This window comes from Protopterus annectens, chromosome 10.part0, assembly GCF_019279795.1.
Source record: "Protopterus annectens isolate FY-2018-M chromosome 10.part0, PAN1.0, whole genome shotgun sequence".
Taxonomy (NCBI): domain Eukaryota; kingdom Metazoa; phylum Chordata; order Ceratodontiformes; family Protopteridae; genus Protopterus; species Protopterus annectens.
In genome coordinates, this window is record NC_056744.1 from 706983612 (window position 1) to 707009149 (window position 25538).

General features: G+C 42.0%; 1 protein-coding gene across 2 annotated transcripts in view; it reads right to left on the reverse strand.

Moving 5' to 3' along the window:
• LOC122813289 (FRAS1-related extracellular matrix protein 1-like) overlaps window positions 1–25538 on the reverse strand; it is a 1751891-nt gene that overhangs the window by 1360149 nt on the left and 366204 nt on the right. For both annotated transcript variants that reach the window (XM_044085535.1, XM_044085536.1), the window contains exons 11-12: window positions 24978–25174; window positions 24783–24873 (exon numbers count right to left, since the gene is read on the reverse strand). In XM_044085535.1, coding sequence (XP_043941470.1) covers window positions 24783–24873; window positions 24978–25174 — 288 coding nt within the window. The remainder of the gene's footprint in view (window positions 1–24782; window positions 24874–24977; window positions 25175–25538) is intronic.

Genomic DNA, 25538 nt, shown 5'->3' on the forward strand with positions numbered 1-25538 from the left:
GGCAGGCGAATGGTCTGGTTAAGAGCCACACTGGATACCACCTTAGGCATAAAATAGGGATTGGTCCTGAGGGACACCCTGTCCGGGTAAAATATAATAAAAGGCTCCACTGCCATGAGAGCCTGTAGTTCTGAAACCCTTCTTGCTGAAGTGACTGCCAAAAGAAAAGCTGTTTTCCAAGATAGAAATTTTATATCCGCAGTAGCTGCTGGTTCAAAAGGAGGTAGGGCGAGTTTTTGCAGCACAAAATTGACGTCCCATGCAGGAGTTGGTGCTCTTCTGGGAGGCCTTAAATTTTTGGCCCCTCTAAGATATTGTTTAAGCAGTGGATGAGAAATGAGGGGAGGCTCTGTGTTGTAATGAGCTGAGAGAGGCATGGATTTTTATTGAAGAAAAAGATAGGCCCTTGTCAAGCATCTCAGTCAAATATTGTGAAATCTGAGGAATAGCTTTGCTCTGTCTATTCCTTGTGCTTGGTTCCAAGCACAGAATCTCTTCCATTTATCAGCATAAGATTTTCTAGTACTAGGCCTTCTGGCTTCCAAAATGAGATCCATCACAGATTTACTGAGATGTGTTGTTTGAATAATTAGTTGATTAGCCATGCTGTAAGATTCAGAGTTTGGAGCTGAGTGTGCAGAATTTGATAGTTCTGCTGAGACAGTAGATGAGGTATTTGAGGCAAGTACCATGGAGGAAGATGAGACATATTCCTTAGAAGTGGGTACCAGTGCTGCCAAGGCCAGTCCAGAACAATTAGGATCATGTTTGGTTTTTCCTGTCTGAGTTTTAGTAAGACCTTGGAGAGTAGAGGCAGAGGGGGAAAGGCATAGACTGTTTTTTCCAGCTGGAGGATAGAGCATCCACTTTCCATGCTTTTTTGTGATGAGTTCTTATACAGAATTTGTCCAACTGATAATTTTTGGGTGAGGCAAATAGATCTATGTCTGGGCTCTCCCATTTCTGTGTTAACATGTTGAAGATTTGTGGATCCAGTTTCCGTTCATGCAGGTCCATAAGATTTCTGCTTAGGTCGTCTGCCAAAGTATTTTGCTTTCATGGCAGGAATTGAGCTTGAAGATGTATTTGGTAAGTCAAGGCTGTGTTCCACAAAGCCATGGCTAGTCTACAAAGGGGGTAGGAATGTGTACCCCCCTGCTTGTTTATGTACCACATAACTGTGGTGTTGTCCATCTTTATCAGTAGTTGTCCTGGATGAAGTAAGTCCTTGAAGGCTGTCAGAGCATTTTGAACAGCTAGCATCTCTTTCTGGTTGATATGCAGATGCATTTGGTTTGGGCTCCATTTGCCCTGAATGCATCTCCCTGCCAGGTGGGCCCCCCATGCATAGTCTGTTGCATCTGTAGTTAGGGTTTGGGTGGCGGGGGTAGAGTGAATGACAGTTCCTTGTTTTGGTGACATGCCTCTGCCACCAAATAAACTCTTGTTGTAGGCAGGGAATGAGGGGAATCATTGTTTCCAGGCTGTGACAATGTTGACTCCATAAACTTTTTAGATACCGTTGAAGTTTCCTCAAATGCAGTCTCGCATATGGAATTAGTAGAATGCAGGATGCCATGAACCCCAAAGCCTGCAGAATTTGTCTTGCAGATAACTGGGTTTTTGTTGCCATCTGTTGAAGTATGCTGTCAGTTGCCTTTGTTTGTCAGGGGTAAGGTAAGCCATCTGGGCAGTTGTATTCAAGCTTGCACCCAGGAATGTAATTATTTGAGAGGGTACCAGTTGTGATTTCTTTTCATTTATGGTGTACCCTAGGCATGTTAGTAGTCTTTTTATAAACGCCAGATGTTGATGAAGTGTGTCCTTGTCCTCTGCTTGAATGAGACAATCGTCCAGATAAGGATAAATTTGTATGCTTCTTTGTCTGCAGAATGCAATTACTGGTGCCAGGCACTTTGTAAAGACCCTGGGCGCAGTAGATAAGCCAAAGGGCAGTGCAGAAAACTGGTAATGCAAAAAACCTGCTATGAAATGGAGGTATCTTCTGCATGATTCCCTTATTGGGATATGCAGGTATGCCTCTTTTAAGTCTAGAGTTACTAACCAAGCATTCCTGCCTAGCATAGGCAGTAGCTGTTGTAAAGTCAGCATTTTGAATTTTGGAATGTCCAGGAACATGTTCAGAATCGATAAGTCCAGTATTGGATGCCATGAATTGTCTTTTCTAGGTACCAGGAAAAGTCTTGAATAAAAACCTTGTCCTTTTTCCTTTTCTGGTACCAGTTGAATAGCCCCCATATCCATGAGGGACATGACTTGTTTCTGGGCCTCTGCCCACTGGTTTTGTGGCAGATCCAGCCATCCGTTTGGAATTGGCAAAGTATGGAAATGAAATCTGTACCCCTGGGATACTATGTTTAATACCCACTTGTCCTGGGTAATTAACTGCCAATTTTGAGCATGACGTGCTAGATTTCCCCCCAAGGGGGCTGTTAAAAGATAAGTGCTTGGTGATGGTAGAGGAAAGTCATTGAGACTGCATACTGTAGGTTTGTGCTTTGTTTCCTCCAGATTTGGAGGTGGAGGCACCCCATTGCTTTGATGTAAGAATCCTGCGATTGGTATCTGGAGCCTTTTGAGTGCCTGGATTTGCCCTGAGTGGCTCTGTTGGACACAGGAAATGACCAGTTTTTAGTAGGCCAGTGCCTACTGAACCTGGGTGGCTGCACTTGCAAGAAATCTTTTACAGTTTGCATAAATTTAGCTTTGTCTTCCATTTTCTTTAAAACCTCTTCTGCCTTATTACCAAACAGAATATCATGCTGCAAAGGGGCATTCAGCAATTTAGCTTTAACATGAGCAGGCAGATTTTGCTCCTTGAGCCAGGCATGCCTTCTAATCACAGATCCAGTACAAGAGGCCTCCAACGAATCAAAACCACATTACAAAGTATGCTTTCCAACCTGTTCTGCTGAATGCAATAATTCCTGTAACTCTTTATTTTCCACACAATCAGAAATCAACATCATTTTCTGTTTCAGTAAGCCCATAACATGCTGTTGATTTTTAAGCATATGAAACTGGCAGTTTAAAGCCCTGATTGCCAAGGTTGCAGACGTATAAACCTTCTTACCCCATCTATGCAGCGTCCTGGAATCTCTATCAGAAGGGCTAGGATTTTTGGCTGTAGAGGCCTTTACACCCTTGGGACCTTGATAAATAGTCTCAGGATCAGCAGCAGGATTTTTGAAAAGAAATTTGTGGGAGTCAGGAACCCTGTAGTATACATCTGGCTTGGGAGGCAGGGAATCAGGAGCCATGCTTGATTCCGAGAACACATCATCAACAATGTCTAATACAGGAGGTATTGCCAAAGAACTAAGCTGAGGAAGAAGAAGGAAATCCCTAAGACACTTTTTTGATTCGAAGAAGTCATGACTCTCCCAGTGAAAATGCTCCCTTAAAGTATGCAAAGTCTCTACAAAAGAGTAATCCTCAGGAGGAGATGCAGATGTGATGGATTCCTCTGCATCAGAATCCTCATAGGGTGGAATAGAAAATTCCTGATGAGAAGACGAATCAGAAGAAATTGAAACCTGATCTGAAGATTCATAATCAGTGCTTTGCCTAGGCCTCTTAACAGGGGGGGTTGGGAACCCTTGATCAAGGTAATTAAATCCTCAGCCATTTTGATCATCTGTTTTTTAGGCATAGGGGCCTGAGCATGTGGCTCATGCGTCGGTTTGTTAGACATAGAAGTTGGTTTTGACCTTGTTTTTGTTGCTGGCGTCAGTTTAATATAAAAATGTTGAGGCCTGAAAACACCCTCAGAAGCCGGTGCCTGCTCAGCGGCTCGGACCCATCCAAGGGAGAGACATCCTCGGGTTCAATACTCTGAGAATCTCGCGGCATACTGGACTCTGAATGGGTCTCGGTAGAGGCCTGTGATTCAAAAGTAGCAGGTATCAGGGGCTGCAAAAGTGCCTCACTGAGTACCAGTAAACCGGCGACTGGCTTAGGAGAAGCTTCATCATCGGTTTTGGACCTCGACGGTCTGTGTCTTTTTTTCTTTGCGTTATATGAACTCCGGTAGTCGGATTGCTAACCAACGACATTTCAGGATAATTAAATCTTGAACCAAAATATTTAGAGCAAAAATATACCTACGCTTAATAGTGCATTGGTTAAATCTAGCACAAAACCAACAGCAAGGCACATTGTGATCAGGGCCTAGGCAAGGAATACAGTACAAATGAAAATCCTTATGAGGTATTTGCTTCCCACAAGTAATGCAATTATTAACTTTTACTGACATTGGTAAGGAGCATGAAAAAGTTTCCCTAATGGGGTACTTAGCTTTAGTTGAAGACTTCAGTTCTGAAACTCGAATACGAAAATTTCAGGAGTCAGCCGACCGGCACTTGTGAACTGCTTCTGCTTCGGGCACCGCGCGACAAGAAAGACTGAATAAAATGGCGTCGGCTGCATGTTTTATACCCCTGATGACCTGACGTCATGGAAGAGGAGACAGAACTGGTGCAGGACCCAGACTTTGTTATTCAGGCCGACTAAGGGCAACCTGCCAGCAGATTACCCAAATGTAATGACTGCAACAGTGAAACATGAAGAACATCAGGATTGTGGTTTCTTAAGACTATGTTGAAATAAGTACAGTAGGGCTGTAGTCACTGCATGTCTGTTCAAATGTCACTGCAGTCAGTTGTTACATAATGTGCACATGTCCCCTGCAGTCACAGCTTTTGGGGTCTACTCCCATACCTGCCAACTAAGACATGATGCCTGTCTAGTCTACTTAATGTACATAAACATACCTCTCAAGTGTCATGATTTTTCATAATGTAATGACAACTGCCCAATCTGTCTTGTCCATGATTAGCATTTAAATGATGACCTGGAATACAATGTAATTGCAAATTCGTTTACAGAACACCTTGGTAGTTATGTATGTGCACATATTGTGAAACAGTTCCATGTAGTTCCGTACCTGCATTTGTTAGTGCTTGGCACATACTGTTCCATGCTAACAGCTTGAGAGGTATGTCTGTGCTGCATCATCTATAGAAGAATTTGAGTCACTGTACTCACAACTGACACTGTGCACCTGTAGAAGTATGTATTAGCAGTCTGTGTATTAATATCATCTTCAACTTCACTAATGGTATGTTTTTCTCTCTCTCCCCACCCCTTATTTTCTTTAATTTATTACTGTTACTTATTATTATAATTTAATATTAGTATATTCTGTTAAACTGCCTATTTTGTGGAGTTATGGGTTATTTCATTCTGGTTTGCTGTTAACATACTTACTATTATGTTATTTAATGCTGTGTTCCACATAATATACCTTAATATGTATTTGGATTAATGAATATTATGTTCCATTATTTTAATACTAATATTGGTTGGGTTATTACTAACCTTACCTTATCTTTTTATATAATTTGCTACAGTGCAACAAGGTAGTCTGGTTCCATGTGATCCACCTACCTTGGCTCCTCTGGCCGTGGCACCTAAGCCCAGCACATCTGGGACCCACCCTGGTGGTGCCCCCTCTGTTGCCCCTACACCACCTCCAGCATCAGGTAATTCTGCTCCTCAGGATGGGGTTTGTTGCCCCTGTGGGAGCAGTTGTGGAGGGGGCTGTTGTCACCTGAAATGAACTGCCAGGTTTGGTTCTCAGGATTCCGTTCTATGGTTTTGGGTGCTTTCTCTGTACCAGATGGAGAGCATGCTGGCCACTCTGTTGGGGCAGGCTTGCCCCGGAGACCAGCTCCCACCACTGCCACCCCAGGGGCAGTGAAGGAGCAGTGCAGACATTCCCATGGGTGGGGACTTGAGTTATGTGGCTATCTTGTGGAGGTACTTGATACTGGTATTCCACAACACCTTCCTGATCCAAGGTGTTCACCACACTCTTGTATCACATGCCACCCCTGTTTGTTGGCTTGTCTGTCTTGTCTGTCTGCAAATGCTTCCTCACCTTCCCAACTTACCACCCCCACATGTACCTATGTCCCTTCTCCAACATTCCACTCTCACCTTAAAAAAAATGACACCTGTCCCAAAAAAATATTATTGTCCCATACATAGCTCTCCTCTTCGCATATGTGTCCACTAGACACACATAATTTGGCCAATTTGCTTGAAGATCCAGTTATGCTGTCCTCACCCTCTCTCTCTCTCTCTCTCTCTGGGGTGACAGTCCAAATTCTGTCAAAGTGCACAGTTGTTGCTGTACAAGAAATGGAATGCTATGGCTCTTCCCTAAACCGTTCCTGCACATACCTACATGCCTTTCACTATTTTACCCCTTGCTTGCACCCTATTTCACCACTGTCCTAGCTCTCCTTTTTTCTTTTCTTTAAAGATTTTTTGTGAGGCACTGCTCAATGTGGCTCTTTGTGCAGTGTCTCTAAGCTCAGCTAAATGAAACTAGATTCATATATGTGTTTGAAATGATAATAAACACATACAAAATTAACATGTGTCCCCTATTTCGGACCTGAGACCATCACAACTGCAGACTACTGTATTACCCTGCCACGCCACACTGCTGTTAATTAAAGTAGGTGGTTTAAGCAAAACATAGTAATTGCAAGTTACCATAATTAAGCTTGTGTAAGCACAGCTGTGCATCTTACCATGTCGCTCAAACTTGCTGAATAGGTAATGGAAAAACTGGACGTGTAAATTCCAGTCTGGTACAAGACTACACTCCTAGAAAGGTAGACAGACACTAATGGACATAACTGAAGTCTCTAATACCTGGTAAATGGGCAATTTTAAAAGCAACATGTACAAGTACACCTACTAAAACATTAATGGCAAAATATTTGTTCAACTGGGACTCTGGTGGAGAAATACATCCCTATAATGCCAGGCATATAATAATAGATATAATAATGGAGGTATGTCACAGACTGCATGTGTGCACTTATACACTCACAAATACACATGCTGTAACAGTGACTTAGTAGCTCAGTCTGTTAAATGCTTTGAAAACACTAAGTTTTGCCACACATAGTCCTGCATTCAAATCCAGTAGTGTGTAGCATTTAAATTACATTATTGTGAAGTCAGCAATGAATGACTGAGTCATACACTCTTTATTCACACAATGCATTTCAAATTAAATGTCTGGAAGTCACAGCCCTGCAGATAGGAACGCACTTCACATTTCCCTATAGCAACACTATAAGTGCATAAATTGTCAAGTCATGCATTAATATGCATTCACAGAGGATTTTAACTTAGGTAATGCAAATGAGGCCCACTAATATCAGAGTGCACCACACAATCATTTCATAATGATATTATAGATTAACACAGCTGCACAACTAACATGCACATGTGGGGGGCTGCTGATAACAAGGACTGCAAGCACACACATTTCTAGTGACTGCCATAATGTAACACATGGCCTGACAGTTGCCCAAATGGTTGACATAATGGTATAAATACCCCCTATGTTTTTCAATGACACAACAAACATGTTGCCTAATACTCTGTTAGTGATACCATTGCCTAACATACTTACTTTAAACACATGCCTTAATTTGCAGTGGAATGGGTACCCTCACTCTGGTCCTGCCTCTACAACATGGCTGACATAGCTCCCACAGTTATTATTACAGTTTGTTGTTCTTCAAAGTGTTCACACTTTCTGCCTATGCCTGTTGCCTGAAGCATCAGCTGCAGCCTACAGCACACACATCTGTATGTCAAAGTAGCTGCTAGAGACATACCCTCTGCAATGACATAGTATCTTGACCCCCACAAATGTCCAGCACAACATATCAGAAAGGGCTTCTAATCTACATGAAGGCCTTTTATATTGTTCAGTGGTTGCATGTCATTGGCTGATTATACTGCAAATCAGCTGTGTTGGCTGCAATTAGCAATTCAGAACCACAAACTGGTTAAGAGCCAATCACCTGGTAATGAGAATCATGTAAAAATGCAAACATCTGGCTAGGGGAACTAGTCTGTATGGGACTTTCTTCAGACAGTAACCGCATTGCCAAACACTTTATATATCTGCACATATCAAAAGAAGAGTATTGTACTCTATCAGGTATGTAACCTTTTTTGTTTACAAAATGATGCACAAGTGTGAATACACATAGGGGGAATGTGGATTACAGCATTAAGCCTTTCTTAGAACTGTAATGATGACATGTCGTTGATCTCCATATTTGTTACACCTACAGAGGGCATACAGTACATCAAGGGTGGAATGTTTTTGTGAATGTGGCACACTGGCCTCATGGGAATGTCCCTCTATAGTGGTTGTAATATTGCACTCCTATTTGTTTGGCACTGTTGTTTTTACATATTAACAGGGGGATTGCCTCTAAGGAACACACTGCAATGGACTCCTGTGTTGGGTGTGTGATCATACAGCAGTATCTGTTATGGCATACACTGAATAGCTGACTATTGATAGTATCTGAGTTGCAACCACATGGTTAGTAAGTTTGCAAACTGTGGAATAAGACATATGTGATCAAGCAGTGGATAATGCCAGCCATTCTGTTCTTGCTGTATCTCTACATAGTGTACTTCCCTGTATGTGATCCTGACATGTGTTCCCATTTTGTTGTCTTTCAGGAAACATGTATGTCAAATGACAAGCCCCTTTTATGGATGCTGAGAGAGATATCATCTTGGAAGGCCTAAGTCAACACCATGAACTCCTACTGTCCAGGGGTAGGCACAATAGGGAATAATGGGCAGCATTGTGGGCTGACCTTGTCTGGGATGTGAACACCACAGGTCACCAAAACAGGGCATATGAGCAGGTTTGACACCATGTCACAGATATGATTAATGCTGCAAGAGCAGCAGATGTGGCCAGGGATCATGGTGTCACTGGTGGAGGGCCTGCAGCAGAACAACTACTTTCAGCCACTGAGGAATTCCTGGTGAACCTAGCAACACACGACAGCTCCCAGGCATTCATCACACCATATACCGTGGATGTGGGTGCCACAGTTTCCATGGCAGAGAAGAGTCCAGGTAGGCTTGGCTTGATCAGCATTGGAATACTGTAGCATTCAGTGTATCTGGGTGTAGATATTTTTATGTGGGTGTCAGATATTTGTTCTTTTGGGAGGTGTTACTGCAGTTTAACTCTCATGCTCAGGTTGTGACCAACATATCAATTAACAAAGTAAAAACTGTAAATGTGAGCTATATGGATGTATTATCCTCTTACAGTACAACATGCAGTGGTGTTTACATTATCTCTCCATCAACTTTTCACAGGTCCCTCAAGAATCGGACAAGGCTGTGGTCCTGCTCCTGGTAAGCACAACACTGTTTTCTTGCACTTGTAGATTTACTGCAATGTATTCCCTAAAATGTCATCCCAGGTTTACTGGCTGAATTGATATACTGTCGGCATGATTGACAACTGCACAGACATTCTCTGACTGTATACACTTTAAAGTCATACCTATACCTTGTAGTTGTGACAACACTGATAGATGTGACAATATTGTCAGGACACTACAGATTGCCATATGTGTCAACTGTGCAGAGTCTTCACAAATGTCAATAATGTATCTCATTGTTGCTGATGAGATTGCAGTGTAAAGAGCTTTTATTTACAAGTAACTACAGATGTTTGCGGGAAAAGTAGCGTCCTCTTGTCTTACTATATGAGTTTGGGGGATTAAACAGATCTGTAATAGTGACAAAAGTGTATACAGCTTTATATATATATATATATATATATATATATATATATATATATATATATATATATATATATATTGCAACATAGTACTGCAGAGTATAATAGCGCAGGTATTAATGTACTGCTTTTCCCTTTCTTGACACAGGTGACCAGGGGGGTTGGTCTCTGTCCCCTACACAACTTGATGTCAGTGTCTCTTCAGAATCTGATGATGATGGTGGCAAAGTAAGGCACAGGTGAGGGTTTCAGGGGCTGAATCTGTCCCAGAGGTTTACATCCCTCTTCTGCCCTCATTATCACCACACACAGTCAATATGCCTACACATACCCAATCCCTGGAGGCCACAGATATTGGACAGTCAGAAGGTGGGGACATTTAATAGGAAGGTGTGGCAATTCTGGCTCGAGTGAGTGTAGACACTGGCCACAGCCAGATAGCTGGTGAGGTTCCACACAGGTAGCTTGATAGGGGTGCTCATAGGGGGCCTGCTGTCCTTTCACCACCAGTTGCAGGTGTCTCATCACGGGTCACTTGGCATATGTTTTGGGCCATCATGAAGGCACAGGCACATTCTGAAATGAACTCCAGATGAATGCTCATGTTTATGGATGCAGCACAGTCTGACATCCATGACTGCCTCCACCACATTGCTGATACCCTAGATCATTTCACTGATGCAGTGGAAAGAAGATGGTCTGAAACAGATCACAGAATATCTGTCTTGGAATGCACATTGTCTGTGATGGAATGTCTGGTTGGAGTCGAGCATCGGACCTATGGAAGTAGCTCAGCAACTACATCTGCTGAGAGTCCACGTGGCCATGCTCAATCACACTCCCATAGTGGCAGTAAATCCAGTGCTCCAGAGGGGAGTGTGCTGTCCACACCAAGACATGGCAGACCATGGGCACATGGTCCTGGGTGTTCCTGTTAAGAGACATAGTCCAAGTAGACAGCAGTCACTGTCACGTACTAACACTGCTTCTGACCTTGGCCATGGGGGTGCTAGTGCAACTCCTGGCAGACCCAGTTCCCATGTTCATGGGCAGAGACAGTGAACTGTCAGCTCTACTATGCATGGTTCACAGCTGTCCAACATCCACACATTTAGGGCTAGCACTGAACTTGACTTTGTTCATGCACACACTCACACACCACTGTCAAAATCAGGTCATCTACAGATGCACATGGCAGATTTCCATGTTCCATCTTGCCTCCTTCTTTCCCTGACTCATTCACATGCTTTCAACCTACTGGGTCAGTCTAGGTCACCTGCACCACCACACAACACTCTGTGCAAGTGATGATACTTGTGTCACATCCCTGTCATCCTCGTCATTGATGTAGGGACATGAAGCTATGTGTCTGATGCACAGGGTGACTATATAAATTAATATGTAATGCAGTGTTGCTTTGCCATACCACTTGTACCAGTCACTGACAGATACTGTATGCTGACATTTGTAATGAGTAAGCCACATACTTTTGTGTACCTTATGTTGTATGATGTTTTAATGGCTGTATACTTGCACAATAAAAGGTGTGTCATGGACCTGTTTTTGGTTCAATTTCAGGAGTCTGTAGGGGACACCTATGGATACACAGTGGCAATATACCCATAGACATCACAGCACAGGATGGAATGTCACCACAGAAGACATATGTCTCCAGAAAGGTACAGTGGTATAGGTGCATGGCTTCATAGGGTCATATGTGTATAACAGGCTGGCAAGGACAATGGCATCATGCAACTTACTCCTTCAACCCTCATCTATGTTACAGGATGATACCCTTGATGAGTGCCACCAGAGTTTCTGGAGCCAACACATCTACAACTGTGGTGATGCCGAGATGACCTATATACAAATTTCATGTGTCCATTACAGACATTTGTCCTACACCAGTTATGATCATCTTGTTCTGCATCTCATTGTGTAACTTGTGCATGATGTGCATTATAGCAGATGTGTGCATCTCATGCATGAGGAGCCTGTTACATATAGAATTTAGTAAATGTGTTACATACCTGTCTCTCCAGGATGTACTATTTATACCACAGTGATGGTGTAGGTGTGTACAATAGGTAATACATGTGTTAGTTCTATCTTGGATAAGCAGGAGGTACACAGTGGGATCTGACACCTCCCTGTATGGCAGCCATACATATCCCCTCCAAAGCATGTAGGAGACAGATTACATGTGTACGCTCTTGACACAGACTGCATCAGACATGTTATCTGCAATATGTATTGATTTACCATGGAACCTGTGTGGCTGCTACAGTTGTAAGATATGACTGTGTAGTGACATAACAAAGGTGCCACTGCACTCAATGATAGGTGTGATGAGTGCCAAATATGGTATGACAATGAAAGTCTGGGATTTACATGCCATACTTTTCTGCATAGTTTGTACAAAATTGAATGGATCCCCACATCTTACTAACCAGTGAAAATCAAAGGCTACATTACTCTCTGTCCATAAGTCCATGGGTATTGGTTCAACTGTTTGTGGACACGTCTATATTTTCCAAGGGTGGATGACTTCCAAATGGAATTTACTATTTATCAGTGGCTCTGACAACTGAATGTGTGTCTCAGGCCATCCTGGATAACTGTTGGTTCTGTGTGGGATTCAGTGAGAGCTCCTAATATGCAATCACCTGCTAATGTAATCAGTCAGAGGTCACTGACACTGTCCGTGACTACAGAGAAGGGAATGACTACAAGTTGTACTCAATTAATGATGTCTGAGGGAAGTCCCCTGGTGACTGGTGGCATTGTAGCATAGGTCTACCCAATGTTATCTTCCCAGATTATGACTATCAGACACTTGGCTATCCACCTGCTGCCATACCACTCTGTAAATAACCTACACAGTTTCCAGCAAGGCCTGCTGACCTAATACTGTCAAACACCTTGTCAGGCTATGGTAGGTAGAGTGAGTCACATTGCCATCATCCATTACATACTGTAAAGCTCAATGAGGTCCACCAGTTAGAGTAGGTAGGTATGATCTGCCCTTTAGCAAAACAAACTGTTTAGTCCAGTGTCAGTAGGTGTATGACATTGTTACTGACAGTATCCATGCTAACTCTTTCACGGCTTTACATATCAGACAACTGAGAAATCTGGGGACACTGCTTGGCACTGCATGCTAGTTGTCCTCAGTACAACTAAGTACCACAGTTACTTCCATTATGTTCCAAGAAAAGAGTCATCCAATGTGCCTGTACAGAGCACAGACAAAGAATGGAGGGAAGCATTATATGTATACCTTGTGAAGGTAAGGTGAGAGGTTTTACACAGGTATTCAGCCATTGGACAGTACTCAAGTGGTGTGTACTGCAAGGACATAATTACCTCATGAAGAATGTGGAAAGCAGGGGAATCCCCTGAATTGCTGGTTCCTGGCTTCTACTACTACTGGTCTCACTACAACCCCTCTGTCATGGGATACCATGCTTCGATACTTTTTCTGTCATCACATGCAAAATGTTACTCTGAAGCTCATGATGAGTAGCAGGACACAGCCTGTTTATTAATCCACATGGTTGTCCCACATCATGAAAGGCTCTGTAGGCTTCAAATACCCTCCTACAGATAGATGCCTTGATTAGCAACTGAGCAATCAGTTGGCTTTTGCATGTAGCATGCCTTCTGTACCAGGGTTGGTGGTATGTCACTAGGAAACTGACCAGATGGTGATTAGAAGCAAAGCTGCAGCATCACAATATAATGTGCAATGTCCAGTGACATAGATGTCCCAGCTTTCTGAAACAACCAGCACAGTGGTGGTGATCCATTTTAGGTGACAATTTCACTGCACTTCATGCATCCTGCCCTTCAACAGATTAATGGTGGCTATCTGCATGACATGGCTGTGAAGCCTACTGCAGAAGACTGGACACCTTTGGCCAATGTGTGTCCACCAGCAACATGTCCTAGATATGTCATATTGTACAGTTATGTACCCGGAACACATGTCTGTGTTCCCACATCATGTCACGCAGTTTGCTGTGTGGTTGCTTGACAGGCACTAAATGCATGCAGTAACAACATAATGTCAGAAAACTTGAACAAGTCATCTGTGCATGCACGGGCATCCACATCCTCACTGCAATGCATGCCTACAAACACTGTGTTTCAGGCTATCAACTCCAAGGGTTTGGCAGCAAGACTTTGCAGGAATTGTACAGTGTCACATTTGTACGGTATTGGGACCATGACTAATAACAGGATTATGGTCAATCCAAAGACCACATAGCTGGAAAAGCATTGTATGGCACACTGTCAGGTGTTGTGTTACCTTAGGGAACCTACATAAAGGTAACATGTTACATTTCACCATCTGTCATGACACTGCGTAACAATGGTGTGCTGTGACCTACACACAAGCATGACTGTATTGCTAATGGCACTGTCAATGAATGCTGATGACATGTGGAAAGTGTACCCACCCTTCTACTCCCAAGCCACACAAACACAACATGTGATAGATATGACTGTACTTCAAACTTTGATTCCATGGTGTCTCACACTGCAGTCAGTACATATGACAATGAACATTTGCCAACATGCAGAGCTCCCCTCATGCACCACCCACACCCACATCGCACACACACACTTGCATGTGTGCAGCTCCTCACCTGACATATTCCCAAACAACAGACACTTCAGAAAACCTATCTCTGGAGAGCACAGTACACATAATACTGCATGCACCACTGGTCTCACCAGTCACAAACCTGGGGTACATCACAAATGCAGACCTATTATTCATATGTGAGTACATCTTGAGACACATTGATGTCCATGTCACCAGGCTACATATGGGAAACATTACAGTAGGCTGTGTGTGGGTTGACACTATATGCCATACCACACATTGCTGCAACTCAAGGAATATCAGTTGACACAATGATGACATCATATTTCCTGCAAGTGTGTATGACTAGGGAGATACAGCACTGTATGGTATGCAGACACATGACTAAGCTTACACACTGTGTGTCTCTCTCGCGGGTATGCCCATAGCTTTCAGCTGCATTTGACCCTCATCTAAGATGATGGCTCAATACACACAGAACATGAGGGACTTCAATGATTGCCTTAGTGTGTGGTGCTATTGTAAGGGGATCCACTACATGTCTGCCTGGGATAACTTGATCAACAGATGTCAATGCTTTCCAGAGGTGGTCTTCATCTCTCACCCTGGGATTTTGAGTACTGGCCAAGGTTGCTGACACCCCCACAGAACATCTTATAGGCACTATCTGGAGGGAAAACTTTCCAATGAGAATGCCATCTTCATACAACATCACGGTTATGCTGCTAGATACGGGGAATGGCAACACTAAACACCACTCTGTGCAAGGAGCTCCCACCCTGGAATATGCAGACATTTGTGCAGTCAAAAACACCTGGTTCATGGCTGTGAACAGCACCATAGTCATACCAGACTACACATCTTTCCACATGTTCAGACCTCAAACTGACAGTGTGCAAGTGAATGCAGGTGGTGTATTCACATTCATTAAAGATAGATATATGTCCAAATTTAGTGAAACACTATGCTTTCCTGGAGACACTGCAGGTGATATTCACTGCTGGAAGGGGACCTAATCAAGCCATTACCAACTACAGGAGCAACTCCATGAATCCCGACACCCATTGTGCTTATTTGAATGTACATGTGTCTATCAAGATATGTCAGTACACCATGGTTTGGGGTAACATTAAGTAACCACCAACTGTGTTGGTTAGTCTTGCTCACAAGTTAGTCCAGGTCATTAGTTACAATGCCCTGGACCAGTGGCATGACATCCCCACAAGGGAAGGTGATTTAGAGCTTCATGTATATCCCAATATGGGTGATGACCGCAGGCCACCACTGGAAGGTCCTCCCTGGTGAAATCTGAACACAGATCAATCTCATTAAAACTAACAGACCTAACCCCCTTGCAGAAAATACAGAAATATACTTCAGCAAAACAATGTATTTACATAGTGTGACTTGAATTCCCCTTCAGATGGGATAGGCAAGTATGTAGACCACTACAACCATGCATTATGTAAACAGCAGTACAACTGCACAGACTTGGCTGTACCTGACAGGAGGAACACAAGCTCTTCATGGCACAACAAACTGCATGGTGGATAGCTGCCATTAGCAGGCTATACAATAATAGGTGGAAATTGCTGTGTGACATTTGGGGTGAGGGTGCCGCCTAAAATGGAGGCACAACCTCCTCAGCTACACAAGCACATAGTGTTTGTGTGACATCATATAGAAAAAGTATGTGACAAAATCAGCCTCCTCCACAAAGCAGAACCACAAGCACAGTGTAGTTACATGTGTAACCTCAGAGGACCGGCACAGATTGTTGGTGAACTCATACATAATGATAACGCATATAATGGGTCTGTACTCATATCTAACTTATTGTCCCACAGATTTTGCATCAGCTTCACTCCTCTGTCCCCACCACATGTGCCATATGACATTCCTACAACCTTTCCCATACCTTCCATATCTACAGAACAGGTCATACCCGTCCTCTCTATGGGGGATATGCAGCATGTATGGGACATGCTAACATCCCAGGCTGTGTCCTACATGGGATCCACCAAGGATTACTAACACCACTGGGAACTCCTTGCAATCATACTATAATCACTAGTTGAATCCAAGCTGACTGGAAAATGGCAGCTGTTACCCCCTTGCACAGAGGTGGTACATGCACCAACCACCGGAACTATAGACCTATTTGCCTGAGTAACCATATCTGGATGCCCGTAGGGCAAATCATCATGGAGTTGATCACCAGACATATACGTGATATGCAGTGACCAAGGACCTGGGTGAGGGGACATCAGGAAATACAACTCCCTGAATATAGCCAAGCTGTGTGGCTCTATCCCCCAATCAGGCATCATTGACAAAAGCACCCACTTAGGCATCCATGGTAATATCATTCTAGTGGTCACTAAGTGGCTCACTGACAGCACACATACTCAAAATATGGAAATCAATCTCCAATAGTTGATCTGTAAGCCACATTGTTAAACAGGGCTCAATCCTGGGTCCTGTACTGCTTGGGAGCCATGCAACCATGATTCAAACAAATACTGACTGTGCTGACAATGCTGGTTGATGCCTGCAAACTATGAGTGGTCATAGACTCTGTGAGTTATGTCAATATCCTATAAGAGGGTATTGATGTACACATGCCTATTGACATACTACTGGCCGTAAACTCCTTGAAAATATATATATGTATTATCATTTCCATCAGTAACACCACATATGTTCCTGGTAAGTAGCACAACAGTTGCAACATGTGATGTACATACACAGGGGTGATAGACCTGGGCACACAGGTTTACAGCTTAATGTACCTGATATCACCATGTCTCCCCAGTGGTAAGACAGAAATCATATGTCATAACTGAAGGCACAGTCACCTGAAATTGACATACTCATAACCTCCATGCACTCTTCCCACAACATGCCAATATTTGAGTGCAATGGCCATTTGGTACTGCACCTTTCCAAGCACTACTGGCAACTGCACACAACACAATGGTCCCTTACAAGGGAACTTCATGTCATCAGTATCTGCTCAATGGGCATTGTCTGAAATCAGTGGTCACTGTAGCCTGTGGCATATAGACTATTCATAGGTGATCTCTGCCTTGCATACAAGGCAATGTGTGACCCTGCTTGACTGGAAATGCTGCATATCTGTAGGTGGCATGGTACATGGATTACTTACGCTAAGGAAATTAACCTGGGATGTGACATTAGTAATACATGCTGGTGGGAGAGATCTGTCTAGAAGACTTTAACACACCTTTGAAACAGAATCTTGCCTAATGGCAAACACATCACCTCAGTAGACCTTATCAGATGCCATCTGTATGATTGGCTGGGTGACCATCATTTCACCACTGGGCTTCTGCCTGTGTCCCTCATGGACAGGGGCAATATGTGCTGATCATGTACATAAGGGTATAAACTTGGCTAGGATTGTGAGAGTTGTAGGATCATTCTGCTACTAAAGTTCAAAGATCCTATGATTCCATAAGCTGATGTAAAATGCTGTAACAGCCACACACACAAACCTGGCTACATTGAGGATAGTGCCACTTCCACAGGACACAGCACAGCACACACACACACACACACACACACACACACACACACACACACACACACACACACACACACACACACACACACACACACACACACACACACACACACACACACACACACTGTAAGTTGGCTGCATGCAGATTAGAAGACTTACCTATCTAATGGTACATACTACAGATCTCAGTACATGATGCACATGCTACACTTCAACTCTGCTATTGCTATCTCTTTAGAACATCTCATGCTTAATGACATCAGCAGGCCTAGTTGTGGTTAGGCATTTGGAGGACCACATCACCTGCTACAATCAAAATACTGCAAAACCTTACCTCTTTCTAAGCTACTGATGTGATCATATTTATCCAGGAAGTAGAAGAGGTGTTCGTAAAGCAATTGCTCGGCTGAAAATCGAACCTCCAGGAACAAAAAAGCCAGCAAAAAGGTGGAATCAACACTTATAAAGATATAATATACATTTATTAAATGTCCATAGGATAGAGGGATAAATAATCCTAAAAAATCCAGACTGGTTTCGGCTTAATAATGCCTTCTTCAGTAGATAAAAAATAAAACTTCCAACAATACCAATATATATACTCAATCAAGTATCATATGAGAACACCTAAAGACAAGACATTGGTCCATCAAAATTGGTCATTAAGACCAGGTGGGAATAAAGCGCCAAGCTTAACAATCCATTTTCGTTCTTTAAAGTTAAGTAAATCATGCCAACCTGACTTGTCCCTGCAGTTACCCCTAATACAATCTATAACAGTAAATAGGCGGTACCCCCTAATACGTCTATAACGAATACAAAAGAAGCTGAATGGTGCTTAAGAACATGTTTGTAAAGTGCGTTATTCTTATGTTTATTTCTTATATCACTAAGGTGTTCTCCAATTCTCAAACGAAACGGCCTGGAAGTTTGCCCTACATAAAATGAAGAGCATGTGCATGTAACAAGATAAATAACCCACTCCGTGCTACAATTGGCCCAAAAATCAATATTAAAAATCTCAGGAGTATTCCGACTGCTAAATTCTCTAGTCTTTTGAACCCGAATGCAATATGAACAGTGACCACATGGTATACAACCAAAAACTTGTCCTCCTATTAAGGAGAATTGCGTGGAAGCTTTAGGATCAACAACAGTCCTCTTGTAATGACTAAACATTGAGTCTAGTGTTCGTCCTCTCCTAAATGAGAATGAACATCTATCCCTCAAGAAAGGGTACAATTTTTCTTCAGCCATAAGAATGTTCCAATGTTTATGGATAATATTCATAAATCCTCTGGTGTTTTGTCCATAAGTGGTGACAAAACATACCGGCTCATTGGAAGTCTCTCTATTTTTAACTTTATAACATAGCAAATCCAACCTATTTTGTTTAGAAGCCCAATTTTTGGCAGAGCTAACAGTACCTGGATGATAACCTCTCTCCTTAAACCTACAAACAAGGTCATCCCGAATACGAGCAAAAGTATGTTGACTAGAACAAATCCTTCTGGCTCTAAGGAATTGAGATTTTGGGATGTTCTGGATGATATGTTGTGGGTGGAAGCTGGCAGCATGTAAAAGGGAAATGTATTCAGGAAATTTCCTATATAGAACTGTGGACAAAGTGTCATCAGGATTTCTACTAATCTCAACATCAAGGAAAATTATCCGACACACACACACACACACACACACACACACACACACACACACACACACACACACACACACACACACACACACACACACACACACACACACACACACACACACTCCAAATGGCCTGCAGTGAGATTAGAACCCCTACCTAACTACTGTTACACACTATAGATCATGGTACTTATTGCACATGCCAAGTGTCTTAGACATGACTGCAGGCAAACTACTTCTGGATTACACAATATAGGCTTGTGTTGAACAGCAGCTGTGGTGTGCATAGTGAAATTGCTTCCTACTGTCTGCATCTAGTAGCCTAGCTGTCAGATAACTGTTAATTATCCTAGCTATGTGGCTACAGTTACCAGTTTGGCCAAATGTGGCTGTTTGCATTTGGATGGGCAAGTCTGTGGGCAAGACAAATGTGTCCTGTCCATTCTTGCGCAGACGACATTATATATTACACCACCTGCTCACCTGTTGCTGTATGTGTGGCGACATCCAGCAGGCACAGGGGTCTGTAGCTAAGTGCATTATGTACTGTTGAGCCCTTACTTTGAATCCTTTGAGCAATATTATAGATGTGTGATAGTGAATCTCTACTCACCATTATCAGGGTGCATAGGACAATACAGACATCCACACTCATATTTATGTAAATAACAGGGATGTATATAGAAATGTGGCTGTGTGTGTGTGTGTGTGTGTATGTGTGTATATATATATATATATATATATATATATATATATATATATATATATATATATATATATCTGTGTGTTACCTTGATATATGGAGTGAGACCTGAGATGTATGTTTTTATATATAGCTGCATATAGGTATATATAGGAATATCTATTTCGCTATACATAGAGATAGCTATACTATCTATGGGAGAGAGAGATAGTGACAGACATATGTATATATATATATATATATATATATATATATATGTATTTATAGATATATCTATACATAATAGGTCATTTTGGGAAGGGGGCAACAGAATTGGGCTCTGTGTAACTAATTGCACTCTGTGTAACTAAGTGTACGAACATGCCCAGTGGGATTGCCAGTACTGTAACTGATCCCAGGCCACACCTACCTTTACTGCAGTCTGGAATTTTGTGTGTTACAGACAATGACATCTGTCCCTGTATCTGCAGTACCTCACTTCACTCAAAATGTCCATGGCATTCTCCAGCTGTTTGATGTAATTAATATGTGGCAGAAGTTAATAATATTACACCACACACAGACAGTCTGTTAAAAAAACATCATAATACTACCCCCACACTCAAAAGATGTGGATACTTCCAGATTAGAACCATCAACCCATCACCCATGCTAACCTCCTGAGTGCACTGAGCCACACAGGTTGCCGGACAGAAAGTAGTCATTCATCACACAATCAACAGCATCAATATGTACGTTGTTATTCCTGTGTTAAGTGAGACATACAATGTATGATTAATTTTTATGTTACTGCCCTGAGATTGCCTGGACTGTTGATATACCATTGATGAGTTACTGTTACAGCAGTTATATGGGAGCACTGCTGTGTTGGGTGTGGGGAACAACACCACATATATATACTGGGGTACACAATAGTCTAAATATCATGTAACTCCTCTGTTTAACATCTCTCTTGACTGATGTAGTGAATATTCTATGCATGAGACCTAGTGACTATTAAAGGACACATGGTAGTTGACTGGGTATCTGTAATCCCATGTGGATGTTACTTTTGTCCAAATAGCCCACTATATTTACTTGCAGATCCATACATACCATACCATATCATACTGATCCTTACAAGTACTGTGTAGGTTAGTTATTTACCTTGCAAATTCAGCAGTTGACAGAACTGTAGTTCAGGGCTGACTCTGTCTGATGCAAGCAGTGCACAGCCAGTACAAGGATAGGTACAGATTGTGTGGGTTGCCTGGTATCAAGTTTAATATATGTATGTGAGTAGGAGTAAGGTGTCAGTCCCTAGGGCCCTAGGTTGTCAGTGAATGCACTATGAGTTGTCTGTTAAAGGCAGGGTGCACTGAGCATGCCTACGTCTGCCTACAGGGACATCCTCAGGGGGTTCCTCCTAGAATTCCTCCTGTGACTGTAGCTGTGGTGACCTGGGCACTGGTGGGGGGCTATGTTTCCCTTCCCTTTGCTGATCCTGCTGCAGCTGTTTCTGCAGGATCAGATTGTGTAGCATCGCACATACTGTGAACATGTGTGCACATGTAGCTGAAGAGTACTGCAGGGCTCCACCACATATACTGAGGCACTGGAGCCATGATTTCAGAAACTCAAACACACACTCTAAGATGTTCCTAGTTTGTGCGTGTACTTCATTACAGCATTCTTCCATGGGTGTGTGTGCATTTCTGATGGGTGTCTTCATCCACAGTTCCAGGGCATAGCCAGGATCGATCCCCCAGTATATAGCCATGTGGGATGTCCCCTTAGGAAACATCTGGTACAGCTGTGATGCATGCCAGATATGGGAGTCATGATAACTGCCAGGGCTGCCAGCACACACATTCAGGATAATCCCTTGGGCATTGCACATGACCTGGTAGTTGATGGAGTGGTATCCCTTGCAGTTGATGTACATCCTACCCTCTTCACTGGGTGGTGCCTTGATGTGTACATGAATGAAATCTATGGCACCCAATATTTCAGGGTAGTGTGCTACACAGTAGATGTGCTGCATATTGCTGGCCCTCACCTCAGTGGTGAGGGGAAATGATATGTGCTCACTGGCATGTGGTAGCATGGCATCCAGGAACTGGTGGAGTATCCTAGATGCAGGTGCCTGTGAGACCCCCATTATGTCCCCAGTTAGTCTTTGGAAAGTACCTGTAGCTAGAACCCTAAGGGCTACATATACCTTTGTTTCCACTGGGATGGGTTCCCGTCAGTTGGCACTGGGTCAGACATGAGGGCAGAAGAGCTCAGTGAGTTCTTGTAGTATGTCCCTGTCCACCCTGTAGCGCTGTACAATCTCCAGCTCATGTAGCTCCTGGAAGGTTACCCTGGGCCTGAACACTCTTCTTCTATGCCTAGGCATATCGTCAGCAGCACCAGCAGCATTAACTTCAGGCTCTAGCACACACAAATGTAGCAGACCTGCAGCAGCACCTAGCATTATCTCAGTTAAAATTCCCAAGTCTGTACTCCAATGGTCCAGAGTATTGGTGGAAAATCAGAATGTAGGATGTATGCATACTTTATACAGCTTTGCTGTAGGTGCAGAATGTGTGATTGGCTAACTATGATGCATTCCACCTGCCTACAATATAATTAACATCATTCAATGGCCATATTTCTGTGTGTGATGCCACCCACAGCAGTGCACCGCTCAGCATAGTTTATACAAAGGTCAAAATGTCTAACTGAATACATCCAGTTTTAAGAACACGCTGAGCCAGGCAGCATGCCATGCAAACACATGCACCTAGGCTTAAAAGAGCTTAGAAGTCAGAGGGTACACTCCCTGATATCAGCCACATCCTGTGTGAACATCAACATGGTATAAAACCTTACATGAAGGGGATATGCAGACATGATTACTCCTTTCTGCTATTCAATAACCCCACCTCGTTTGCATACTTATCCATGCTGATAGCCTAGAAACTATATGTTTAACACCCCCATCACCTTAGCAACAGCAGCAATCTACCATTGTAGGGACCCCATGCAAGCTCCTATCATACATTTCTGTCGCAGAGTATAAAATTCTTTTTTTTCTATTTTTTTTTTTAATTTCCCTATTAATCATGTTTGCACACTGTGGCGTGTAGTGCAAACATGCTGAGATTATTAAAAAAAGTGATTAATTTACCTTATTCCCTTTAATCTTTCTGACATACAGACTAATAGTTTTGCTCATATGTGTATGTGGTCTTAGATTTTCACATTTCTACAGTTTTACACCCCTTTTTTCTGTCCAGACTTCTGTATGTGGAATTTTTCTTGTACACTACAGACACTGACACAGGGTCTGAACAGATGCCTTTCTGTATGTTTGATCTCTCTACTTGCCTCATTTGCATTAGATTCACCTGCTTATGAGGCCATTTGCATGCCACACAAGTTTCCATGTTTGCATGTGAGTACATGCCCCTAAGCAGCACTTACTGAATCTAAAAATGTTCACGCTCATGTAATCATTGAGGCGTGACACCTACATAAAAAAAAAAATGTGTAGGATTTATTGAATTCCCCCTTTATACTTTTAGTAGCATTTTGTTCATCCAGCTGAAAACTTTCATATGAGACTAAGAAATTCTGAATAGATTATTTCGCTGTTCAAATTTTTACAAAAATATAAAAATGATGACATTATGAATAATTAGATCCTTCGGGTTCACTAGGTGGTGGTCAGATGTTGTGCATTGCGTAATCCCTAAGACAAAATGTTTCGATGCATAATCCCTAAGACAAAATGTTTCAATGGTTTGACTGCAGCATGGTGTGGCAATTATTAAAGTAAATATAAATATAAATAAGTGATATTAGATGCCTAGAGGTCTCACATGGTTGATCCTAGGGAAATGCCTGGTGATATCAGTAGACTTTATATAGCTGGAAGCTGCTACACCTACCTTTAAACATATGTTTATGCTGCCAAGGAAAAGCATTAATTTATTGGAATTCTACTGAATGCTTATCTACATGCTAAACTTATGACTCCAGCCCTGGAATACACTAACAGTTTTGCCTACAGTTTTCCTATTTAGCAGCTAAAGTTGTTCACAGGGCACTGAAATTAGGAAGCCATCATCATTCCTTGAATGAAGACATTTCCCAGTGCTTCCTCATACAGCCCAAAGGCTATCTGTTATAACTACTGGAATGGTAAGAAATTAGGAGAAAGAGAAAATAATTAATGGTATAGAATTTATTCCTAGTTCCCTGCCTGCCTGTCTAAAGAATTTTCTGCAATGCAAAATCCCTAGAAAAAATTGTTAATTTTTTGGAGTCCCAACTTTCTGTGTTTAACTCCTGAAACACATATTTCTTAAACATCTGAAAGATAAGCTCTGTCACATTATATTTTAATTAATTCTATTGGAATAAAGTTGTTAAAAGACAGTGTTTCACTCTGCCATCACCTACATTAAATAGTCTGGCTAGAGATCTTCCCTGCAGTTTCCTTTCATGGGAGTCCCTAAAATGAATTACTATGTGTTCTTACTATATTTCAAACACTACTACAGTTCAATAAAACTCTTTGAGGTTCTACAAAATAAATTCACAAACTGTTATATTTTACCTGTGAAAAAGACCTCAACAAAGGGGCGGTTGGATCCTTTTTCATTGAAGGTAGTTTATCTGTAAAGATTACTTTGCCAGCATCATATGCTCTGAAAATAAATATAACAAAATATTTTTAAATACGCCAATATATATTTTTTAGATATTAGCAATATATATTTACTTTAGAATAAATCAGTTACAACATTTTTACCTTGATAGTCCAGGAGAAAAGCATGGTTTAGTGACAATGTACATCAAATCATTTTCTGGTGATTCAGGGTCTACAAAATTGAGATGATGTTTTGTGAAGTACACAATATCTGTCTCTTTGACAACAAGATGACGTAATACCCCAGAAACTTCCTGTGGAAGCTGATCCTTGACTGGTATAATATGAATTGTAACACTCTGAAACAATAACAGAACATGTTTTTAAGATATCACACAATGCGTTATTGTCTAGTTTCATTTTGTTTTCACAGAATATGAAGTAGTCCAGCATGCCTTCCTTCTTCAGATTGTTTACAGAAACATAGTTGTACATTGGTAGCATTAAAAATTAATAATGTTGATGGATATGTTAGTAATTAGTATCATTAAATTAATTCACTCCTGAATTTTTTGACCAAGCAATCGTACACATGCATACACACACACACACACACACACATATATATATATATATATATATATATATATATATATATATATATAGATAGATATCTGTGAAATCTGAGGTGCTCATTTTCCATCTGTCATTTGTCTAAAATGC